The following is a 19,326-nucleotide window of genomic DNA, read 5'->3' as shown; positions in this document are numbered from 1 at the left end:
GAATAACTGTGTCATAAAACCCAATGCTACAAGATAAATGTGATGGAATACATCTAGATTTATATTATAGTAAGATGCATTTTTCCTAAAAAATTGACACTTTTTATTAAAAGGAATATTTGAATTATTAAAAGCTATAGAAATATCTAAATATAAATATGTAATCTTTTTCATATTTATAAAAAAAACGTATTCTTCTTTGTATCTGCAACCTGCAACAAGTCTATTGTAAAGCAGAAGTTATATGGCAAGTCCATGTGAAAATCTACGCTTAATAAGCAAAACACATTACAGTTATATTTCGTGTTATTCGCTTAATCATGGAAATGAAACTTAAAGGTTCACGTGGCATTCATTAGTCAAATCTCAAATATGGCAGAACTTTAAAAAGCTTACAAGATTTATTTTGCATTACAGTAATACATTTTCCAATCATGTTTTTTTTTTTTCCTCTTTCAGCTCTGTGAAAGCATCAGTTGAGTGTCCCAATGTCTTCGCTCTAGAAATTGAATTAAGAACGGTCAAATTTGTCCCGATGTGTGTGTAATCAGAACTAATAATAAAGTCTTTTGTAGTGTAATGCTCTGACCTAAAGACCTCATTACAAGTTAGGTTTTATTGTTATTGTTTATGTGTGTGTGTGTGTGTTTGTGTGTGTGTGTGAGAGAGAGAGCGAGAGAGAAAGAGAAAGAGAGAGAGCGAGTGTGTGTGTGTGTGTGTGTGTGTGTGTGTGTGTATACAAAGAAGTGAACAGACAGACATGCAAATTCATTGTGGTTAAAACTTCTCTCATATATATAGCTCACATCTCATTTTGTGAACTAAATCCAACCAACATGAACTGAGCTAAATTTGTTCTGTATAATAATTATTTGCAGGACTAAAGACCTATTGACACCAAATCTAATGGGATTACATTATACACAAGTACATTTGCAGTTTTTGCACACAAAAAAAACTCATACTAAGTTTGATGTCAAAATGACATCTCTATAATTAAAAAAGAAAAATGGAGAAGATATTTGAAGGAATTATTTGCCATGAAAAGCAAACTGAATATGTCATCACAAACTGGACAATATTTGGCACCTATGTGTCAAAGCTTGTCTGCGGATGTGTGTGTGAATTTGTTCAGCTGCATGGTAATATAGCTGCATATCTTTAATACTTAACATGGAACTGATATACTTAAAATACTTTACAACAAACTGAAAATAATGTTTTCAGACACTTAACTGCAATGTTTTTGGAATTAAATTTAGTTTAAATTTACATTTAGTGCAATTAGTTGAACTTATGAGTATTTTTTGACATACTGAAGTAAGACTAAATCTTTGTGCAATTTACATAATTACTTCTGCTGTATTTGGTGTGTGGTTAAAGTGTATTGCTGAATGAATGTACTGACAAGCATTATGATAAACTCAAATTTAAGGTAAATTCTATTGAAATTTGTCATGTATGTAAATAAACTTTTATTTGTAATTATGTATTTGCAATGATGAAATTGCAATTTAGTATACCTAAAATATAGGCTATTTATTTTAAATGTAATACTGAATAACACACTACAGTTAAAATTATACTTTATATATACTTTGCAAATGATACTTGAAATGTGCTTTAGTCAACACATTAAGTGTTCTTCTTTAAAGCACAAGAAAAATAGCCACAGGGCATCTAATACATTGTTTATTCCCCCTTATGTTGTTCCAAACATGTATATGATTTAGTTTTTCAATGGAATTAAAAATAATTTTTGAAGAAACTCCACTCAGCTCTTTTCCATGCAATGACAGTTTATAGTGGCAACGACCAGAAACACCATAAGTATAATAAAGTATAATAAAATAGTCAACATGATGGTACAATATATTCACACACCTTATGAAGTGAAATGATGCTGAAATTTAAATACTTTTTCAGTGAATTTTCCCCTCCACTTCAGTACAAACACAATTATGAATAAGAATTAAGAGCTTCAACTGTTAAGGTCATTGCACACTGAGTCGAACATTTTCGCACGTTAAAAAATAAATACGACCTCACGTTGTGTCAATCACATTTGCACACTGCCTCCGAAACTTTCGCCCGTCAAAAAAAATTTGGATCAGGTTCGATTTTCTGCGTTTTCGCATCTGTAGCATGCATTTTGATAGGAAAGGATGGGGAAAATTTCGGACTCAGTGTGCAGTGACCTTAAATAAGGTTCCTCAAAACTTTGGAACGTTTTGACTTAGGAACATTATTATATGGTTCCTTTATTGTTTCATGCATTTGTTTTTACTATTCTTATTCTTATTCTTTTATTTTATATTATATTTTTGTTTTGGGGGGGGGGGGGGGGGGGGGGGGGTTACTAACACGATCACCATAAAATATTCAAGTTTCTCCTTTTATGTTCCACAAAATAAATATTAGTCACAGGTTTGGAAGTACAAGGGTGAGTGTTTACTGGTTTGCATTATTACACACTATTTTTCCTTTTGAATACTGTAAAGCTGCTTTGACACAATATGTATTGTTAAAAGCGCTATATAAATAAAGGTGGCTTGACTTCACTTGAAAAAATCGGAGAGATTTTTTAAAAATAATTTTAATGTGAATTTTATTTTAACACTTAAATAAGATTAAATATCTGAATCTTCCAAAATAAGTGCAAAATCAACATTTGTTCTGTTGTTATTTCATTACCTGTTGTTGTTATAAGCACTTTCTAACAATCTGACTGTTGCTTTATAGTGTCTGATGTTCATTTTCCTGCTATTGTCTGGCATAGATGGCCCTAGCCTCCTTAGAGCGCGTCCCTCCCACCTCCCCAAACCCCCCAGCCCTCCCTTCAGCACCAAACACACACACACTCTCTCTCTCTTTCCTCTCCTTTTCTTCCTCCGCTTGCAGCTTCAGACATTTGGGGAATCCTGAAACAAGTTGTTCCCGCAAAGAGGCATTGCCAATTTAGTGTAAGTAGACTCTGAATGAACAGAGGAAATAGAAAGAGACAGTTTCACTAAGAGCCTTGACATTCCTGCCCTCCCGTGTTCGCTCCTTCATGTCTTTTGTTGTGGACACTGACTGCGCTGGCTGGACACCGTGAGACATTAGATTATGGACATAGACACGCTGTAGAGCTCGACACGCTGCATGTACGCTCAACTTGCTGGTAAGTGTCTGTTTTAAGATCCCTCTCTTCAGCTATCATTTCATTTGACAGGAAGCATCATCAAGAGCTCACTTCAGGTTTCTAGAACTTTTCCCTCAAGTTTCAACTGAGTTTTGTGACATCTCGGTCCATTCCGAGTCTTTCCTGTCAGGCTTTCTCAGGCTGTCTTTCTTCCCCCACTGCCTGGGATCATTCGGAGCGCCTCGACTCAGATTACTGGCTTCCTCCTGTTGTTTGTGGGTGCAGGTTTTCTCCTCCGCGCTCTGGCTCCGCGCTCCCACGCTCTAGCGCAGAGGGGAAGGAAAGCGCTGATAAGAGTTTAGGAGTTTCAAGGAAAGTGGCATTTCTTACCTGCCTCGGTGTGCATGTGTGCGTCTTAAAAGGAGGGGAAGTTTTAGCAGCATGTGAGCCGTTTTCTTCACTTGTTTTGTTGTTTTTGGAGGTAACGTCTCTTTTTATGGGTGGAGGGGTGCGAAAATTGGAAACAGACCCACCCTGAGTTGAAGTGAGTCAGACGGCATATGTGCATCTGTGTCAGTCTGGGACAAATAACAGTCCCATGACTTAGAAAAGGCAAAATGAGAGATGTCTCGAGATGTTAGACAGGGGAACTCTTGGGAGGCTTTAAATGGCTTGGACCTGATTTGTAATATTTTGGGTTTGGGAAGCGGAAAGGGAGGATAAAGTGATGGTGTGTGTGTTCTGGGTGGGTGGAATAAGATTGGATATCTGCTGCCATGTATGCTCTTAAAGGTTCTTCCTTAGCTGCTTCTTTTCAAGAGTCGACTAAAAGGGTTATTATAAGTTCATCAGATGACTGTATTGGTTTGGCTTCTTTAACGCACCGGTAGATATAAAAAGGATCCATCAGGCTGTAAAAACAGGTTTTGCCTACCAAAAGTGACTAGAACTTGTGGACTATTAATCATGTTATTACAATGTAATAAATGCAACACTGAGAAGAATTGTCTATATAACAATAATTATAGAATAACTATCATAAAACCCACCAATCAGTGCTATAAGATAAATGTGACAGAATACATTTATAGATTTATATTACATTTAGATGCATATTTCCTCAAAAGTTCACACTTGTCTCTGTGATTGCTTGTGTCAGATATGATTGTGTCAAATACTCGAGATGTTAGACAAGAGAACTCCCGCGAGGCTTTAAATGGCTTGGACGTGATTTGTAATATTTTGGGTTTGGGAAGCGGAAAGGGAAAGGGAGGATAAAGTGATGGTGTGTGTGTTCTGGGTGGGAGGAATATGATTGGATATCTGCTGCAAGGGATGCTCTTAAAGGTTCCTTATCAAGGTCCACTTTTCAAGAGTTGACTAAAAGGGTTATAAGTTCTTCAGATGACTGTGTTGGTTTTTGGGTTCTTTATCACACCTGTAGATCTAAAAAGATGTCATCAGGCTGTAAAACCAGGTTTTGCCTACTAAAAGTGACTAGAACTGGAATGAGTAATAATTTACCATATTTTTGCCTCGTCATGGACTGAATAAAAAGAAGTTTCTTAATTGAAACTGAAAGATGCATTCATTGAGAGCTTTCTCAAGGATTTGATTGCTTTGTGGGCATGGCAGACCTAATGGTGGAGATTTGGGAGGAAATGCCCTCTTCTCACATCCATGAGGAAGTGGCCTTGCGGCCAGCCTTGTGATGCATTTGTCCCTCAGACTGATGTAGACGCCTGTTTCCCCAAAATCTCACGGCTGCTTGCTTTGCTTATGCTATATGCCCATTTTAAACTCGAAATTGGGAAGTAAACGTAATATGTTGAAGTCTTTAGTTTTGAACTTTAAAGGGAAAAGCTCTGGTTATGCGTGCTGCCAGTTTCTGCTGAAGTATTCAATGAATAGCATATCATAATCCCTGATGACCAAACCCTGGAAATTTGACACGATTGCAAGACACCCGGTAGCTTCTGAACTAACGTGAAACCCAAGTCAGATTTGCTCTTTGTACGGTCTGTGTTTTCAGAGCGATCAAGCTTGTCTCAAGTGGCCTGAGATTCCCAGGTTTCGAGGGGTATTCATTTACACACAAATTTAAAACCCTCTTCCTCTCATTATCCGCTCTCTGCTGTACCCTTGTCTCTCAGGAGCGCCTGTGCTATTAGTGATAAGACAGAGTAGCGGTAGCTTTTCCTGTCCTGAGCAGGAAGAGTTGCTCTCTGTTTGGCCGCTGGCTTGTCCTGTATCCATCCTCTCATCCACTGGGAATATCACTGTAGTGTTGAGGGCAGCTCTAGGATCACCCAGCTGCTGGCAACCGTACTGAACTGCACGTCCATCTGGACCGCCACATGCTGCAAACTGATATCGCTCTCATTGTTTAGGTAGCAAAGATACAATCAGCTTAGACGTTCACGGACCGTTACTTAAAAAAACAAAACAGCAACAACTATAAAATGGCTGCAAACTGTTTGTTTTGGAATACGTTGCATAAAATGTCCATACTTCCTGTCGGATACTGTATGAAATATTTGTCTTGGGAAATCAAATGTCAACAGCAAATGAAAATCTGACACATGTTAGCCAATCAGAAAGCTTGGAGGCCAGTGGCATAAGTTTTGGGCAGGGTTTGTGTTCAAACAATGATAAACAAATATGTTGCTAAGGTATTCTGGGTGAGAGTTAATGTGTTGGCGAATGGTGGCTAGGATGTTCAGTGTTGCTAAGGCATCATTAAATAGTTGCTTGGGAATTGCTAAGTGGTTGCTAGGCAGTTCTGGATGGTTGCTAGGTGTTCTACATGGATGTTAGTGTGTTGTTAATTGGTTGCTAGGTGTTCTGGGTGGATATTAGCATGTTGCTTGTTGGTCAGTGTTAAGTGATTGCTAGGTGCTTTGAGTGGATGTTAGGGTGTTGCTAAGTTTCTGGGTGGATTTTGGGGTGTTGTTAAGTGGTTGCTAGGTGTTCAGGGTGGATGTTAGGGTGTTGTTAAGTGGTTGCTAGGTGTTTTGGCTGGATGTTAGGGAGTTGCTAGTGGTTGCAAGGTGTTCTAGGTAGATGTTGTTAAGGGGTTTCTGTGTGTTCTGGGTGGATGTTAGGGAGTTGCTAAGTGGTTACTAGGTGTTCTGGGTGGATGTTCGGGTGTTGTTAAGTGGTTGCTAGGTGCTCTGGGTGGATGTTAGGGTGTTGTTAAGTGGTTACTAGGTGTTCTGAGTGGATGTTCGGGTGTTGTTAAGTGGTTGCTAGGTGCTCTGGGTGGATGTTAGGGTGTTGTTAAGTGGTTACTAGGTTCTCTGGGTGGATCTTAGGGTATTGTTAAGAGGTTGCTTGATGTTCTGGGTAGTTGCTTACTGACCTGTTTCAAAAATCTTACTCCCAAGTCTTTGTAATTCTGTTTCACCCTATTTTCAACATTCAGGCAAAAATTCTAAATCTGATAACTGAATGAAACCTATGATCAACAGCTTTAGTGATGCTTGTTTTAGCAGCACCACTAATTAATCCGGTCAACCCTGGAAATGGTGACAGGAAACGTGATCTCACATCATCATGTTCTCCCAGAGGCCGTCTCACATGAAGCCCTGAGGTCAAGAGGGTGAAGAGGTCACCTGACTGCACATCCTTTCAGATCGATCCTTAAAGCACTCCATTCCCAGACACACAGACACATGTCCACACAATCAAAGTCAACAGCCCAAAAAAGCCCATCTGCACGGTTTCATGAGTATTAAACAAACGTGCAAATGGAGTGATACTAGTTTCCTCTAATTTCAGATTAATTTTGATTTCATAAATCCATTTGATAAATGGAATGGAAAGGCATCAGCAGGTGGCACAAAAACTTTTTAACCTTTCAGAAAACATCAGCTGCAATCACTCACACAAACCGCCTGGACATATTGCTGGAATATTTTCTGAGCATGGCATGACAGTGTAGCTCCATACTGAGCAGGATATGAGAAAACTATTTTTGTCCTCAACAAATTTGGGATTATCCACATGAGTGGTTTGTTTATAGAGTCGATGCGAAGGTTGCTCTCATATGTGGTCATGTGTTTGATGCCCTCCTCTGGTGACTTCAGTGAACTGAATAAATAGGAAACATCAATAAATAAGTGCATGGAAAAGCCTCTTGTCTCTGTTATGCTTTCAAACCACAAAATAAGACACTCAGTTTACATGAACTACTCGTCAAACATGAGGTGGTTTGCCTTTGATCAATTTCCTGTTGAGCATTAGGTATTTGTTTCCACCACTCAGCATATGTTGAGTTACACAGGAAGTGCATGCTGAATAATCTTGTGCATCGTGATTGTCATTTTATCCAGTGACCTGGTGACCTTTTCTGAAGCAGTAGCATTGGTTTATTCTGTATATTGTGTGCACATATCATTGTATGTGTTATATTGTTTGCATATCTCATCTAGTGAGTGGTCTGCAATCAAAAGTCAGATATCTCAACATGAATATACTGTATGAGTTTCTTATCAGATTCTTCCGAAACCAAATTGTCAGAGTCTGAGCTAAAACATTTTCCAAGCACTGTACTCTGTGTGTTAAGAGTTGTCAAAGTAGGTATTTCATTTTTTCTTAAAGAAATTCTGGAGGAATATATTAAATAAGTTGAAACCTCAATTAGGCAATTTCCTCTGAGATGTATTACCTAGATACTGAACATAATTACATTTCTCATAGGTTAAATTTGTCATAAGCGCAAACTTACTTGCCTGGTAACCATCTCAATGTCAACACCATCTCACGCTTTTTCTCTCAATCAGAGGACGTCATTATGTTTTGCGCTTTCTTATCAATCACTAAACAAATGTCGAGTACAGAAGGGAAAAACCTGCTGATGGCAGGCCAAACCTTTCCTGGAAAAACACACATGGAATGGCCAGCTATTATTAAATTATTTCCAGGGAAATCCTATGTAGCACTCTGATTCATGATGAACATGCTGTGAAATCATAACAAATCATACTTTTATTGCACAGATATACTCGTAACATTAAAGCTACTGTAAGCTTTCAGACCAGGTATGGGTCAAGTTTTCATTTGTAACCGCAGGTCTGTTTTGTATGGAAGTCCACTTCCGCCACAGAATTAAAAACAAAAAAAGGTAATTACATTTTTTTCCTTGCAATTCTGAGTTATATTTCACTAATCATACTTTTTTTTGTGTCAATTCTGAGAAATAAGTCAACACTGTGAGATGTTAAAACACAGTTGCGAGATACAAACTCACTCTGAGAAGCAAATTCCAGCTTGTGAGATATAAGCGCACAATTGCAAAAAAATATTATAATAATAATACAAATAGAAAATAAATGAATAAATAAAAGAAAAATAATAAATAAATAAACTACTTAATAAATTTCAACTTGTAAGCCAAAAAGTTACAATTATTATTTTGTATTTATTTTTAATTTTTTCCTTTATTTTTCATGGTTGGTTCAGTTGTGAGATTTAAACTCGGAATTGCGTAAGGAACACGAGAATTCTGAGTTTATTTCTCCCAATTCTGAGTTGATCTCTCGCAATTCTGTTTTCATAACAGAAGTTATTTTGTAAGTAGATCTTACATCTTATTTTACAAGTCTGAGTTTACAACTTTTTTCTTAGAATTGAAAAAACAAAGTCAAAATTTTAATATATAAAGTTACAATTACCTTTTTATTTTTTTATTCCATGGCAGAAATGGGCATCTTTAGATTTTGGGTTAATAAAAAATACATAGTATTTTTAATTAATTAAAAAAAAAAAAAATTGCATACACATACTTTCATTACTGTGAGCATTTCCCCATCAGGATCACTGGCTGGATAAGGAAATAAAAAGAACGTGAATGATTTGGGCTCAGGTTTCATTTCATCTTGGTCCACAGGTGGTATTTATTGTTGACCTGTCCACACTTATACCAGTTTTTCTTTTTCTTTTCATCAATTTATCTGTGTGTTGGAGGGCTGACTGTTTTCATGCGATTCCTGGACGTGACTCAGAGCATGACAGGAACTCTCATGCATTACTCATGCACTTGAGGGTCTTCATCACCACGCCGCCGTCTTGCGCGACATAACTACTGAAACTGACGTGTAAAGCGTCGAGGATTCCATTGTGTCACTATGTTGACCCCGTTTTCCACAGTGGTCGTTGAGCATTTCACTGCACATCTCGATTTCATCCGTATCCTCATGTGCAAAGACATCACAAAAGTATTTTTTAAAAGTTGGACAAACATTCTGGACTTAAAGTGATAAAATGTTTCATATGCCTGGTGTTAAATGGTTATGGAGCTAACAAGTTAAAATTGACAATATTTTCTTATTGTTATTGTGCATAATTCATCAGTACACATTATTCTAAGGATAAAAATTAATACTTTTTTTTGTATGACGTCTTAAATGTGGACGTTTTGCATTGCAATTAGGATTTAAGATGTTTTTCACTTGCATATATAGCACATTACAGAAGTAAAATGTTACATGATTTTTTAAATAAAAATGTAATATTAAAGGCAATATTTCTCAGTATCACTAGTTAAATTAAACTAAAACAACAAAATGTAGACATATTTAAAAATAATAATAATGACAAAAATCTACAACAAAATGACTAAAACTTTAACCAAATTAAATCGAAAACAGAATTATACTAAAATAATACCGTTTCAGAGAATCATATAGCCAAACTAAAAATGTTATACAGACAAAACAGCTTCAGATGTAAATTAACTTTATATATATTTATTAAAATATTATATTTTTTATTATTTTTTTATTATTCATTATAATTTTATTAATTTTATTAAAATTTGTGTTTCATCAAGGCTGTCATATCAAGAATGCACAAACATATAGCAAAAATTATGTTATATTACTATATGACTATATGACTATACTATAATTATATTACTATACTATATTTTCCCTTAATTTCTGAACTTTAGAGAAAATAATAATAATTATTATTATTGTTGTTTTGTAGAATTCTAGAATCTAGAATTCTCCAACGTAAATCTTAAATTATAAGTTTAAAAGACGGAGTGGCACCTGGTTCAACCCCTGATCTGTTTATTGGCCTGGCCAACGATTTCAAGCCCTGTCTTTCAATACAGCAGCTACTAGGTGTTTTTCCTGTGTGACAGATTTCAGAACTGAAATACGGTAGAGATGACTTCACAGTATAACCACTGAAAGGAGCTGATGAGCGTTAGCGAGAGAGAGGACGAGGAAGAGCGAAGACGAGTAGAGACACAGCCTGGGTTTTATTTTTAGCCTTTCTTTCCACCTATTCCACCCACCTTTTCAGGATTGTTGTTGTTGAAAAAGGTGGGCCCGCTGTTGATTGATGTCAAATGTTGTCAGTGGCGGTACAGCCCGTCCACCTCAAAGCTTGCTGGGAATTACCCCCGTATCGCCTCGAGCTCTTTCGCCATCCATATCGGTCCGCACACTGAAATCTCACTACAGTTTCCACTCGGGAAAGTCTGTGCCTCATAAAGTCATATGAATGCATTTATGGTGACAACTTTTTCCATCATACTTGCTTTTATTTGACTGGTTTATTAGGGCAAAAAGTGAATTATATCTGTGTCTTCTTTTACTGTGTTTTCTTATTCTAATGATTTACGCACTCATTTTATTGTAAGTTCCATTTACCACACTTTATTTGAGAAAAAAAAACTACCGTTTCCCTGAATTTAGTCTTTTTTGTGGAGTTCCTCATTTTAATCTAGAGGTTCCCATATTTACATCTGTCTCGAAGCTTTCTGTAAATCTCTCAAAGAGACGATTTTAGGGAATTTAAGAAATTGCGTCTCTCAAAGAAAAACACAATAATTCTTGCTTTCTGAAACCGCATCTGGCATTTAAAGGAACAGTTCATCAAAAAGCTGTTGAATATTTATTCACCCTAAGATGTAGATGAGTTTGTTTCTTCGTTGAAACAGATTTGGAGAAATGTATCATTACATCACTTGTTCATCAATGGATGCTCTGCAGTGAATGGGTGCCGTCAGAATGAAAGTCCAAACAGCTGATAAAAACATCACAATAATCCACGCCACTCCAGTCCATCAATTAATATCTTGAGAAGTGAAAAACTGTGTTTGTAAGAACATTTTGACCACAAACCAATGTTTCCAGATAAAATATGAGTCCATAATATTGCAAGGCATATGTCCTGGATTAATAAGTTAATTACAACTTGTGCGTATCATATGCACGCCAACAAAGTAAATATGATATGCACGCAAAAACTCAGTTTTATATCCATGTCAAACACGTGCGTACTGAATGCATGCCAAAGTCAGTTTCTGTGTATAATTAACACACAAAACGCACAAAAAAATTGTGCTATTGATACACATTTTCGTGAAACCGGGCTCGAAAAAACTATGCACAAGTGTACCTCGGACAAAAGCTGTTTTAAGCGCAAATTTGGGTCACACCAAATGTTGATTACAGTTAATAGAAGTTAATTGATAAATACAATTTATTTATGACAGTATTTTTGAAAGCATCCTCACTTTACAGCATTTTTACACAAGTGCCTAAATCTTTTCACAATACTGTAGCTTTGCAGGTAGATTTCAATAGTTAGTGAAAATACTACTGACCTAAGACTTTTGCACAGTATTTTAAAGGGGTTATTGGATGCAAAATTCACTTTACATGTTATTTTAACATAAATGTGTGTTGGAAGTGTGTGTACACATCCATCCTATAACGATAAAAATCCACTCAGTTTTCTTTTTTTTTTAAATCCCTATTTTAAAATCCTCAGAATGAGGTAGTTCTGTACAGACCGCTCCCACGATAGTTGATTGACAAGACCGTCTTACCTTAGACCCGCCCTGAGTGAGCTGAGACCTGTCTGTCTCCGGTGCAGGGAAAGACAAGATGTCTCTGATTAAGTGATTGAAGTGTTTAGTTGTTGGATGTAGTAATGAATATAGCAGTCGTCATTTACTCCCGACATCTGAGCCGCTGAAGATGCAGAGGATTACATTTGTTTTTAAAGGGAATGTGCCCCCTGATCTACCTAAATGCGTCTATGTTCGAGCGAATCAATCGTGATCCAGCTTCATCTATAGAAGAAGTGAGTATAAGGGTTTTTAATAAATCTTTGCAAATCGCCTTTCCTAATAATGTGTTAATTAGCAAGTTTCATGATGAATGCAACTAAAGTAAACCGTCACTCAGAGAGCGGCTCGGAAGAGGGGGCGTGGTCAGCAGAGCTCATTAACATTTAAAGGAAAATGCTACAAAACGGATTGATCTGACAAGAGCTGTTTTTGACAGGTTTAAAAAGGTGATTTTTACACTACCATTGAGAAATTTGAACCAAACTATGTTACAGACTTTTCATTAACACCCTAAAGTATCATACCAACTTGTGGAAAATGGGCATCCGATGACCCCTTTAAAACACTATAAATATATATATATATATATATATATATATATATAAAAAATGCACATATGGACTGTCTGAGTGTATTTTTCTTGAAAAGCCCCTCACTCTGTCCGTTCTCTGTTTTTTCCATGCTGTAATGTAGTAGAGACTGGTGTATTGATGTGCTGGTGGTCTCTGATGTAAGTGATCTTCACATGTGAAACGGTTTCCAGCAGCAGTAACTGAATTCTGAGCACTGCAACGATACGCTTTGAGCTGCCCACACTTACCCACATACCCAAAAACACTGGAATGAGAGCGTGGAAACACTTCATATATGCCTATCTTCACACCTCATCCTCCTGTGTTTTTCTATGTGCATTGTGCTTCATTGTTTACTAAAAAAAGAGAGCGTGAGACTGTTGGCCATCATTTCCAAAAGCAGAAACCCAGCGCAGTGACCTGTGTGTCGCTGATAATGAGTGCATGCGTGTATTTAAGTGTACACTATGTTGTGCGACTGCACTCATTAGCTTCAGTGTTTGAGTTAAAGGCTCATGATGTGATAACAGCCTGTTTGAGCATCATTAGAATAAAAGCAGCCACAACGTGACCTCTGACTTCCATTCTGTGTTAGCACTTTATTAAAGTAACTGATTACATTTGGTTACATTTTGGATTACTTTTCTAAATTTCTAATGAATGTTTTTGACTGTTAATCAGACAGATTGTAGCCTCAAGATTTCAGTGGCAATGTAGATTGATGTGATTGGCAGACATGCTGCGCTGAAAATCCAAATGAGAACCAATCAAAAGCATCAGACTAGCATGGCTTTAATGGCCTTTAAACGGCAGATCAGGCAAAAAACAGGCAAAGCAACAAGTTAATATTATTCAACATATCCTAGCTTTTACGGGAAATATTCAGATGAAACCTCCTTTGTAATCTTCAACATTTTCATAAGTAACAGCAATTTTTTCTCAGTAACTGTAACTGATTACACTAACATTTTTTTGTAATTAAATTATATAAAATCATTACATGTAACTAGTTACTCCCATCACAGCACTTTAATAAAACTGATTAACCTAGCAACAATCTTAATTGTTGTATTGAATCATTAAAATTAATTACAGACCGTGAAAAAATATATAGAGAGAGAGACAGAGAGGGAGAGATAGGCTGAATTTATTTAAACCAAAATTCAGTAAAAACAGTACACTGTAAAAAAAAAAATCCGTAAAATTTACGGTAAAAAAACTGGCAGCTGTGGTTACCAGAATTCTACCGTAAAAAATACGGTAGCAACGTTTTAGGTTTTTACGGTTTTAACTTAAATTTACAATTAAATACCGTAATTCCTTTAATTGATATAATCTTAATTTACCAACCTATTAAAGTACTGAAATCTGTTTTGTTCCTTTGAAATACACTGATAACCACCAAATGCAGGTGATGATGAGAAAGTCACATGATGAGCCAAAGCCCATCACAAGCAACTTTTAAACAATAGAATATACAGAAGGTGCACAGTGTCATTCACACAAGCACTAAACACCATCATGGTGAGACTCATTAAACTGAAATATGCTATAAACATTAATTTAACAACATTAGATGTAACATACAACCATAATAAACATAACCGATAAGAAAAAACTAAGAAGAAACAGTTATTTCAAAGAAAAAAACGTCAAATTCAAACAGAATTTGAAATGGAACGCAGGGAATTCTGGGAACGTCAGTTTACGGTTTTTCCCTGTAAATTTTACAGGAACTTTCCGTTAACCATGTAACAGGTTTTTACCGTAGCATTTTCACAGTTTTTACCGTTAAAATCACGATAATTTTTTACAGTGTAATATTCTGAAATATTATTACAATTTAAAATAACAGTTTTCTATTTGAATATATTTTAAAATTTAATTTATTTCTGTGACCAAAGCTGAATTTTCAGCATCATTACTCCAGTCTTCAGTGTCACGTGATCCTTCAGAAATCATTCTAATATACTGATTTACTGCTCAAGAAACATTTATTATTATGTTGTTAACAGTTGTCCTGCGTTATATTTTTGATAAATAGAAAGGTCAAATGAACAGCATTTAATTTAATTTGATTTTATTTACAAATAAATAAATGTATTAATGTACTATCGCTGATTTTTACAAATTTTTGTCATTTAAATGCTGAATTAAATTATTAATTTGTTTTTAAAAAATCTAAAATTTGGAACATAGTTTGCACACATCTTTCTATAGTATTAATTATATGTGAAATATTCAGTAATTGACAAGTGATGATAAAACAAGTGTCTTTAATCAGCATTACAGTTTATATTTCCAAATAAATAAATAAATGTTATAATCTATATATAATGTGCATATCAACAGTAATAACAGTTTAGAAAAACAAACAGGATTTGCAACTTAGCTAGTTATGAGAAAATAAAATTAGACAATACAAAACAGGGTGTGAACGGGTGTGAAATTAAACCACTCCTGTATATTTGCAGGCACTGTTACTACCAAATAAACCCAGCCAAATTAACGATTATGAAGCTCTTAAAGAGACAGTTCACCAAAAATGATAGCTTAATGTGATGATTGCAGTTTTTATTGTTGTTCACTGAAAAATTTATTCACTCTTCCACCGTGATCACTATGAAGTGTCATTGTATGGAAAAGAGCGGTGTGAAGATTTGTCTCGTATGAAAGGAGAAAGTAAGTCATACAGGTTTGAAATGACATACGAGTGAGTAAATGATGGCAGAAGTTTCATTTCATGAAACTGAATTTGTTCTTTGAAGACTCTGTTTAAGGTATAAGTCTATTGAAAGAACCGCAAAGATTGGCGTCTGTGTAAAATGCACACGACAGCGGTAAAATCTCATCACGTGGCTCCTCGTGGCAAGTGGTGTTTGTGTGAGTCACCGCTGCAGTCATTATGAATGAAAAGATTCCCCAACTATACTTAACCTTTACCACTTCTCCCATGCATGTTTTTTTTGCAGGGCTTGCAACCCAAAAAACCCGAGTCAGGTTTCAATGCAACTGAAGAAAAACCAATAAAGCAGTAATAGTCGAGCCAAAATCAGTTCCAAATCCTAAAATTCCAAGATCTTGAATCCCTTCCAAGATTCTTGGAATTCTGCACCTCCCACAAGGCTTTTGTACATTTTTAAACTCCTGGCATGGGATTTTTAATTAGCGACTGGAGGCCAGTCTCAGCCTGAAGCCAAAGTAAACTGTCAGACACTGTGGTGCTGTAGTTTGTGTTTGCTTTGCCTTGCTTTAGTCATGTTTGAGTCACATTATCTGAAGTGTAACGCCGCTCTGCACCCCACCCTCAAATACTCCTCCCTAATAATCCCTATTCCCATCACACACACACACACACACACGCGAGCGCGATCCTTCTCCTCAGCGCTTCTCCTTTTCTCTCCACACCCTCTTTTTCTCATTTCCTTGCACTCCATCTCTTTTCTTTTAGTTCCATCTGTTTTTCTCTGTGTTTTCAGTGCCTCTCCCCCTTGTAGCTCTCTGGCCCCGTTGCCCTCTGTCCTTCTCAGGACTATCTCCTTATCCAGCATTCCTCAAATTCCTGCAGGGTTCTTAAGGGACAGATCCTTCTGGTAAACCGTGACACACCACATCTCCCGCTCTTATCCGATTCATTTTAACAAACAAGTACTAAAAATTGTTTAAAATAAATTAAAATATGGGATTTCTTAAAAGTATTTTAAAAATAATAATTATTAGTATTATTATTAATGACAACAATACCGATTACAATAATAATACCAAATAAAAAAAATAACAACCAAATTTAGGAAAAACATACCGAAGTCCAAATAAAAGCTGTGTTTGTTAACATTTGGCTAGTTAATGCACTGTGAACTAACATGAACAAACAATGAACAACCAAATATCTATAACTAAAATGGACAAAGATTATTAAATGTTGTAAAATATTATATTTGAGCACTGTTAGGTCATGTTAGTTAATACATTAACTAATGTTAACAAATGAGACCTTATTGTAAAGTTGTCTCATTTGTTTCTCTAAATAAATAAATGTATAAATGAATAATACAATTTTTATGCAGCTTAAGCTATTTAGATTTTCGATTTTCTCTTGGGGAAAAAGAAAGTGAATGACCTTTTTTATTGTTTATTGTGAGGCGGAAAGAAATGTGAGATGTAAATTCAGAATTCTGAGATAAAAAGGTGTGAAACGTGAGATATGTAACTCACGATTGTGAGAAAAAGTCAGAAAAACTAAATTCTGAGAGAAAAAGTGGTCATAAACTTTTTTTATGTTTCTATTCTGTGTCAGAAACAAGCTTCCATATGCACAGATATGAACATACATCGTTGGGCAGTAAAGGGCGCAGCGAGGCTGAGAGCTGAACTGCTGACATTTCCCTGCAGAGCTGGGTCTGTGCATGACTCTGTTACTGTCTGTCCAAATGCCACAGAGAATCCGATTAAAGCTTATCAATGGCTGCTATTATAACAGCACACATCCCAATCATGTGTGTGTGTGTGTGTGTGTTTGTGTGTGTGTGTGTGTGTGTGTTATTTTAGAGGAAAGTAGTGTAGCTGAAATTGAAAGAGCACATTGAGGCACACAGAGATGTAATCAAATCTGGTTGATTCATATGACTGGTTTGCTGGCATTCCCAGCCATCAGTTTCCCAATCCTGTGCAGTCTATGTGTGTGTGTGTGTGAGAGAGAGAGAGAGAGAGCAGTAGTTCTGTGTGAAACAATAGGTACAGATCTCGTTCTCTCTTACAACACCAATAATAATGTCATAATTATGGCAGTATGGAGTTAGGTTAAAAAAAAAAGTGACACTGACCATCTTATGGTGTAATATTCTTCATTTAAAAACATCCTATTGAGACTCACAATGCTGGCTGTTCTGGGTGGTTGCTAGGGTGTTGCTATGTATTCATTACAGTATTTTTAATTAAATATTTTTTTAGCATTTCACTATACTGTTGCAAGGGTGTTCTGGTTGGTTACCAGGGTGTTGCTGTGCCATCATTAAGGTGTTCTGAACAGTTGTTAGAATGTTGATGGGTGGTTACTAGGGCGTTGCTATGCCATCATTAAGGTGTTCTGAATAGTTGTTAGAATGTTGCTGTGTGGTTTCCAGGATGTTGCTATGCCATTATTAAGGTGCTCTGAACAGTTGATAGAATGTTGCTGGGTGGTGACCAGGGCGTTGCTATGCCGTCATTTAGGCGTTCTGAACAGTTGTTAGAATGTTGCTGGGTGGTTACCAGGGCGTTGCTATGCCGTCATTTAGGTGTTCTGAACAGTTGTTAGAATGTTGCTGGGTGGTTACCAAGGCGTTGCTATGCCATCATTAAGGCGTTCTGAATAGTTGTTAGAATGTTGCTGTGTGGTTTCCAGGATATTGCTATGCCATTATTAAGGTGCTCTGAACAGTTGTTAGAATGTTTCTGGCTGGTGACCAGGACGTTGCTATGCCGTCATTTAGGTGTTTTGAACAGTTGTTAGAATGTTGCTGGGTGGTTAGCAGGGCATTGCTATGCCATCATTTAGGTGTTCTGAACAGTTGTTCGAATGTTGCTGGCTGGTTACCAGGGCGTTGCTATGCCATCATTTAGGTGTTTTGAACAGTTGTTAGAATGTTGCTGGGTGGTTAGCAGGGCATTGCTATGCCATCATTTAGGTGTTCTGAACAGTTGTTCGAATGTTGCTGGCTGGTTACCAGGGCGTTGCTATGCCATCATTTAGGTGTTCTGAACAGTTGTTCGAATGTTGCTCTGTGGTGGTGAGATTGGTCTTCATCTTACTGTATGAAACATTTTCTATTTACGAATATCTTCCTGAGACTTCGAGAAAATGTGAGTGATGCACGTCCATTCAGAACTGTCACAATGCTAGGGTGTTCTGGGTTGTTGCTAGGGCATTGCTATGCAGTAATTAAGGTGTTTTGAGTGGTTGTTAATGCATGGCAATGTAGTTGTTAGGGTGTTCTGGTGGGTTGCAAGGGACTGTTCAGTCATTAAGGTGCACTGATTTTCTGGGTGTTGTAAGTGGTCTGAGTGTGTTGCTATGAGGTTACTAGGGTGTTCAGTGGCTGCTCTTGCTTGAATGTTTCTAGAATAGACTCTAGGATATTTTTATCTCCAGATTTGGATCAGGGTGCTCCTTCAGTGTATTTTTGCAGGATTTTATCACCAAATTTTATGCCCAGTCATACCTGGAGCAGTAGTTATAGCGATGCTTGACTTAACAAACACCATTGAGAATAATCACAGTAAAGATGACTGATCATTTTACCGATCAGTGGTGGATGGAAATCATCACTCATTACTCTGCTGAAATGAATCTGTTAGATTCAGTTTTCTCACCTGACAGGACAAACATGAGAATTACTGACACTCGGCCAGCAGAGAGGAATTGCTCTAAATCAAATCGCCTCAGTCTGTTCTTTTTTCATTAAATAGTTTTTTTCCCCCCAAAATATAAACCACGAGCACTACATCCTGTGAGAATTTGGACTGACATACAGCTAAGCTGTTGGAGAGGATCTCATTAGTTTGTGTTTGTCGGCAAGAGGAAAAAGTGAATAATGGTTAACAGCCTTTGTCTTTGAAACACTCTTAAGTTGGTGGTCATTGGGAAAACATGCTGTGTTCGCTGTGCATATGCTGTACACTTCTGACAGTACGATTTTTTAAAGAAATGAAAAGTTTTATTCAACGAGTGTGCATTAAATTAACCAAAATATTTATTTTGAACTTTCTATTCAGCAATA

The 19,326-nt window shown here is 36.7% G+C and overlaps 1 protein-coding gene across 2 annotated transcripts in view; it reads left to right on the top strand.

Annotated features, from left to right (window-relative positions):
* The first annotated feature begins 2,833 nt into the window (after window positions 1-2,833).
* Window positions 2,834-19,326, top strand: part of LOC306860986 (histone deacetylase 7-like) — an 87,450-nt gene continuing 70,957 nt past the window's right edge. The window contains exon 1 of one of the 2 annotated variants that reach the window (XM_079403027.1): window positions 2,834-3,163. In XM_079403027.1, the coding sequence (XP_079259153.1) occupies window positions 3,145-3,163 (19 nt within the window). In that variant the 5' untranslated portion in view covers window positions 2,834-3,144. The remainder of the gene's footprint in view (window positions 3,164-19,326) is intronic. The other variant, XM_079403026.1, reaches the window with a different exon arrangement.

This window comes from Barbus barbus, assembly GCF_936440315.1.
Source record: "Barbus barbus genome assembly, chromosome: 41".
NCBI lineage: Eukaryota > Metazoa > Chordata > Actinopteri > Cypriniformes > Cyprinidae > Barbus > Barbus barbus.
The sequence above is the reverse complement of the archived record's forward strand: the minus strand, read 5'-3'. Positions and strand labels throughout refer to the sequence as shown.